At 48.5% G+C, this 6,418-nt stretch overlaps 1 protein-coding gene across 1 annotated transcript in view; it reads left to right on the forward strand.

Moving 5' to 3' along the window:
* The first annotated feature begins 5,690 nt into the window (after positions 1-5,690).
* Positions 5,691-6,418, forward strand: part of LOC119375474 (ras-related protein Rab-1A-like) — an 8,162-nt gene continuing 7,434 nt past the window's right edge. Inside the window, exon 1 of the mRNA XM_049411274.1 lies at positions 5,691-5,765. Within this exon, the coding sequence (XP_049267231.1) occupies positions 5,691-5,765 (75 nt within the window). The remainder of the gene's footprint in view (positions 5,766-6,418) is intronic.

Here is a 6,418-nt window from a genome sequence, read left to right on the forward strand (position 1 = left end):
GGCAAATCCGTCAGCAGGCTCGGTACGTACTACTCGGAGTGCTGTTCAGCTCATACGTCAATTCTAGTTCATACATGTTATGTATATAGCACGCACAGGATTTCGCAAAGCATCGTTATGCACGATAACGGAGCTGAAATATAACCTTTCACTTCGCAGCAAATAATTAGGTGGCGAGTACTTAGCACTTTCCATGGTTTGGGAAAGTATTTTAGTCTCATATCCATTTCAGCGCAGCTCGTGACTTCATCCGGTGAAAGTGGCACGGTCCGTACGTCCGCACGTCCCATCTGTTCCTATGCTAACAAACGGGTTCACCCTCCTCCTGGCGCCATCTTGAAAAGCACGGCGCGCCACCTATAGTTCGTGGGCATTGCGAATATCAATCTAGCGAAACGGCCACGAGCGCACCATAAGCGTGGCATCTAAATCATGTCATACATGACTTGCATGTCTTGATTTTCATGTTACCACCTATCACTTACCTTCCTCATACAGAAATGTCTCGTCATACTAGTTTTCGTATATATCCATTCATTTAAATGGCCGCGAGCGCCCCGAGACCATGTCATGTAAATCATGCTGCACATGACTTAGGTGTCATGATTTGCACGTTAGGACCTGTGATTATGTTCGTCCTGAGCTCTTGTCACGCCATACCAATTTTGGTATATATGAAATTAACGGAACGGCCGCAAGAGTTCAAAGGCCGTGGAATGTAAATCATGCTGTTCATGACATGCATATCATGATTTCATGTTATGACCTTTTATTTACGTTTGTGATAAGGTCATGTTACGCCACACCAATTTCGGTATTGATCCGATTAATGAAACGGCCAGGAGAGCAAAAAGTCATAGGCCGCTAGATAGATAGTACGCTCAAAGTCGCAGAAGTTCGCTAAGAAATGCTTCGCATTTAAAATAATTACATCGCGCACACTTTGAGGCCGAACCGGACGATATTCAGTAGGAGCAGTCAGGATATATCACGACTGAAACATCTCCGACGCGCGGTAGAGAAGTCATCTCATGTTGCGAAGCTTTTAGCGCATAAAAAAGACAGGGACACAGAGGGAGGGAACAACACCAGCGCTACTAACAACTGAAGGCTTTATAGGCCAGAAGAGAACATATATACTCGGACTACGTCACCCGCGCACATGCGCACGATCAACGTGCAAACCAAGGCACTATCTCTCCATACCTATCGTTAACCCCTTTCCTTTAGGAGGCGAAACTTCTTTGTTAGAAATCGTTACTGACGGATGACTGATGCAAGATTGATCCCCTGATGTGTATGTGATTAAGCCTCTGCCAGTTTCACGCGTGGTGCGATCACGGTGCTTAAATAAGGTGACCGTGTCAGAGAAGCGTGCTTTCGCATCCACACTGCGCAGAATGCATTGCTAAGTGCGTGAGCGGCTTTCCTTCTAAGGACGAGAGGTGCTCCCTTAAACGTATGTTAAGGCAGCGACCCGTCTGCCCCACATACATCCGTCCACAACTTAATGGAATGCAGTATACAAGGTTTGAGGCACAGGCAACAAAGCTAACTTTGTGCTTGACGTTGCAAGTACGAGAGGCCCCTCTGTCTCCAGCGTCCAGCTTATTTCCAATCATGGAGCACATCTTGCCTAGTTATTCTTGGCTGAGAAGACCACATTCAGTCCATACCTATGGGCGGTCTTTTTTATACGGTGCGAAAGAGCATGCACGTAAGGAATTACTGCCCATCTGGATCGTTCCACTTCTTGCTCAGTGGAAGGCCCCCTTTTATATGCTTTATCAGGCGCCTACAAACAGCCTGTAGCACAGACTCGGGGAAGCCGGCCTGTTTCAGCCGCAGTGTACCTGCTCTTTGAAGCTCTCTCGTACCAAATGATGCCCGACCTGGTAACAGCAGATTTAGGCATGAGAGGGCTATCCCGTTTTTTATAACCTTCGAATGAAAGGATTGAAAGCTAACAGGGGCTTGCTAGACCGAGGGGCATACTTAAAACATGTATGGTCAGCTGCAAAAAGCAGTGTAAGATCCAGAAACTGTAGAGTGTAATTAATTGGCTCTTCACATGGTGAAAACTCAACCCCCCGCCTTTTGCTTCGAATGGCTCCTAAAATAACCTGTGTGAAGGTTTCCATATGCACATTGGTCCCCAGTACCAAAAATCATCTACGTAGCGGAAGACCCTAGTGGCAAACTCCCTGCAAAACTGGCAACAAGTCACGGTCCATTCTGCCTCAAAAATATATCGCTGAGACCGGGGGCACTTTGGACCCGATACAAACCCCGATTTTTGAACATACAGCTTGTCTCGAAAGGCCACGAAGGTGTGGTTCAGGTAAAAGCCGAGTAGTTCCAGGAAGCCTCTACAGTAATCCCACAGCCATTTCTAAAAACAACCTCATCGTTATCACTAGTGATGCAGTTATTTACCCTCTTCATCAAAAGTTCATGCGGGAAGAGAGTAAAACAAGTCTTCAATGTCAATGCTTATACCGGAGCAATTACTGCAGTCCAACGGCAGATAGGAAGTCAGTTATTTCATGCAGAGTTACGCACGGAAAACGGATCAGGGATCGTCAGAGATTCAAGATGCTTTTGTAGGTAACTAGATACGCCTTTGCCACGTGCCCCGCTCAGAAACAATGGAGCGAAAGGGGGTCCCCGGCTTGTGCGTTTTGGCAGCAAAGAACAGATGCAGTGTGGATTGGGTTTCTTTCTTGACTGCGGCGGCTAATCCTCCCAAATTCCACTGATTGCACTTCTCTAGCACGTGCGTTTTTGCCTTTGTTGCAGTAGCTGTACCTCCCTGAAGTTCTTACGAACGGCTGTCAACGCCTTCTCTGCAAACATAGACTGATCTAGAACCACAAAAGTGGCCTTCCTATCCGACTCTAGAAGACGTGCGCCTTTTGTGCCAAGGCGGAGGACAATGAACGTAATGTGACTCCTCTCCTTCTAGCGGGCCAGCCCTGATAACCGCATCAACACCTTCAGAGACAAAGCGATCCCTGTCCGCCTCCCCTACATATCGCGCCACATTCCGCGTAATGGCCAAAGATTCGACAGTGTTCAACGAAGTATCTAGGCAGAACTTTGGACCTAGTTTTAGCGACCTCTTTTTCACGTTCACCCAAGGAAACATCTCCCAGCACCACAGTTTTTCCTTCTGCGGGCACAACTTTTTTAGGCACAGGCAGGGTAGGTCGGACATTGTTCCATGCTAGTTCCGTGAGTCTGTCTGCATGTGCAGTCCATTTCGAAACAGTTCCACGTTCAGCTTACCCGTAGTAGGGGACACTACATGGCCACTCTTAGGCAGTCTCTGAAGTGCCGTACTTGTGTCCTGCATTCGCCTCGAACCATCTTGCACAGCCGACCTCGGTATGCGTGGACGAAGGCGGGAGAAATCCCGAACAGGTCCTCGCAGCTCCGGAGGGCACAGTCGCTTCCTGAGGTGCCAGCTCATAGACCCTCGCCTTGCACCTCACAACAAGGCGATGACGGGGGCAAGGCAGCGGGATTAGACCACGTCGAGGTTATGTACACGGAGAAAGAGCTCGCAGAACTAGAAATATACTGAAAGATAAAACCGAAAGTCGAGCTAGTGTGGTACGAAATGTTCATGTGTGCGAAGGGAGCTTTTAGCTGCATAAAAAAGACAAGGGAACAGCAGAGGGAGGGAACCACACCTATCAGTATATTATCCTATGCCTTCTGGCGGAAGGCGTCTAGTTCTGCCGTCCTAGTTACATAACCTCGAACGTGTCCTCATCCCCGCTGCCTTGTGCCCCCGTCATCGCCTTGTTTGAGTGCAAGGCGAGGTCTAGGCTGGATTTGCGTTACGGCATCGCCTTACCAGGAGTAAGCGACTGGTGCCCTCAGGAGCTGTCGAGGACTGTTCGGGTTTCTCCAGCCTTCGTCCACCGCACTACGAGTCGGCTGTGCAAGATGGTTCGAGGCGAAATGCAGGACACAAGTACGGCACTTCAGAGACTGCCTAAGAGTGGCATGTGTGTCCCCTACTACGGGTAAGCTGAAACGTGGAACTGTTTCGAAAATGGACTGCACATGCAGACAGACTCACGGAACTAGCATGGAACAATGTCCGACCTACCCTGCCGGTGCCTAAAAAAGTTGTGCCCGCAGAAGGAAAACTTGTGGTGCTGGGAGATGTTTCCTTGATGTGAACGTGAAAAGAGGTGCTAAACTAGGTCCAAAGTTCTGCCTAGATACTTCGTTGAACACTGTCGAATCTTTGGCCATTACGCGGAATGTGGCGCGATATGTAGGGGAGGCGGACAGGGATCGCTTTGTCTCTGAAGGTGTTGATGCGGTTATCAGGGCTGGCCCGCTAGAAAGGGAGGAGGTCACATTACGTCATTGTCCTCCGCCTTTGGCAACAAAAGGCGCACGTCTTCTAGAGTCGGATAAGGAAGGCCACTTTGTGGTTCTAGATCAGTCTATGTTTGCAGAGAAGGCGTTGACAGCCGTTCGTAAGAACTTCAGGGAGGTACAAGCTACTGCAACAAAGGCAAAAACGCACGGCAGCTAGAGAAGTGCAATCAGTGGAATTTGGGAGGATTAGCCGCCGCAGTCAAGAAAGAAACCCAATCCACACTGCATCTGTCTTTGCTGCCAAAACGCACAAGCCGGGGACCCCCTTTCGCTCCATTGTTTCTGAGCGGGGCACGTGGCAAAAGGCGGTATCTAGTTACCTACAAAAGCATCTTGAATCTCTGACGATCCCTGATCCGTTTTCCGTGCGTAACTCTGCAGAAATAACTGACTTTCTATCTGCCGTTGACTGCAGTAATTGCTCCGGTATAAGCATTGACATTGAAGACTTGTTTTACTCTCTTCCGCATGAACTTTTGATGAAGAGGGTAAAAGACTGCATCACTAGTGATAACGATGAGGTTGTTTTTAGAAATGGCTGCTGGGATCTACTGTAGAGGCCTTTCCTGGAACTACTCGGCTTTACCTGAACCACACCTTCGTGGCCTTTCGAGACAAGCTGTATGTTCAAAATCGGGGGTTTGTATCGGGTCCAAAGTTGCCACCCGTTCTCAGCGATATATTTTTGAGCAGAATGGACCGTGACCTTGTTGCCAGTTTGCAGGGAGTGCCACTAGGGTCTTCCGCTACGTAGATGATTTTTGGTACTGGGGACCAATGTGCATATGGAACCTTCCACAGGTATTTTAGGAGCATTCGAAGCAAAAGGCAGGGGGGTTGAGTTTCACCTGTGAAGAGCAATTAATTACACTCTACAGTTCTGGATCTTACACTGCTTTTTGCAGCTGACCATACATGTTCTAAGTATGCCCCTCGGCTCTAGCAAGCCCCCTGTTAAGCTTTCAATCCTTTCATTCGAAGGTTATAAAAACGGGATACGCCTCTCATGCCTAAAATCTGCTGTTACCAGGTCGTGCCATCATTTGGTACGAGAGAGCTTCAAAGAGCAGGTACTGCGGCTGAAACAGGCCGGCTTCCCCGAGTCTGTGCTACAGGCTGTTTGTAGGCGCCTGATAAAGCATATAAAAGGGGGCCTTCCACGTGAGCAAGAAGTGGAACGATCCAGATGGGCAGTAATCCTTACGTGCATGCTCTTTCGCACCGTATAAAAAAGACCGCCCTAGGTATGGACTGAATGTGGTCTCTCAGCCAAGAATAAACTAGGCAAGATGTGCTCCATGATTGGAAATAAGCTGGACGCTGGAGACAGAGGGGCCTCTCGTACTTGCAACGTCAAGCACAAAGTTAGCTTTGTTGCATGTGCCTCAAACCTTGTATACTGCATTCCATTAAGTTGTGGACGGATGATGTGGGGCAGACGGGTCGCTGCGCTGCCTTAACAACGTTTAAGGGAGCACCTCTCGTCTTTAAAAGGAAAGCCGCTCACGCACTTAGCAATGCATTCTGCGCAGTGTGGATGCGAAGCACGCTTCTCTGACACGGTCACCTTATTTAAGCACCGTGATCGCACCACGCGTGAACTGGCAGAGGCTTATCACATACACATCAGGGGATCAACTTGCATCAGTCACCGTCAGTAACGATTTCTAACAAAGAAGTTTCGCTCCTAAAGGAAAGGGGTTAACGATAGGTATGGAGAGATAGTGCCTTGGTTTGCACCGTTGATCGTGCGCATGTGCCGCGGGTGACGTAGTCCGAGTATATATGTTTTCTTCTGGCCTAATAAAGCCTTCAGTTGTTAGTTAGCGCTGGTGTTGTTCCCTCCCTCTGTGTCCCTGTCTTTTTTATGCGCTAAAAAAGCTTCGCAACATGAATTTGTACCAACTAGCTCGACTTTCGGTTTACTTAGAAGTCATCTCTCCACTATTCGTAGTCTTAGTGGGTACCGCTTTTCTTGTCCGAAGAATTGTTTCCATTACTGCAAAACGCATAACAG

The sequence above is a fragment of the Rhipicephalus sanguineus genome, chromosome 11 (genome assembly GCF_013339695.2).
Source record: "Rhipicephalus sanguineus isolate Rsan-2018 chromosome 11, BIME_Rsan_1.4, whole genome shotgun sequence".
Lineage (NCBI taxonomy): Eukaryota > Metazoa > Arthropoda > Arachnida > Ixodida > Ixodidae > Rhipicephalus > Rhipicephalus sanguineus.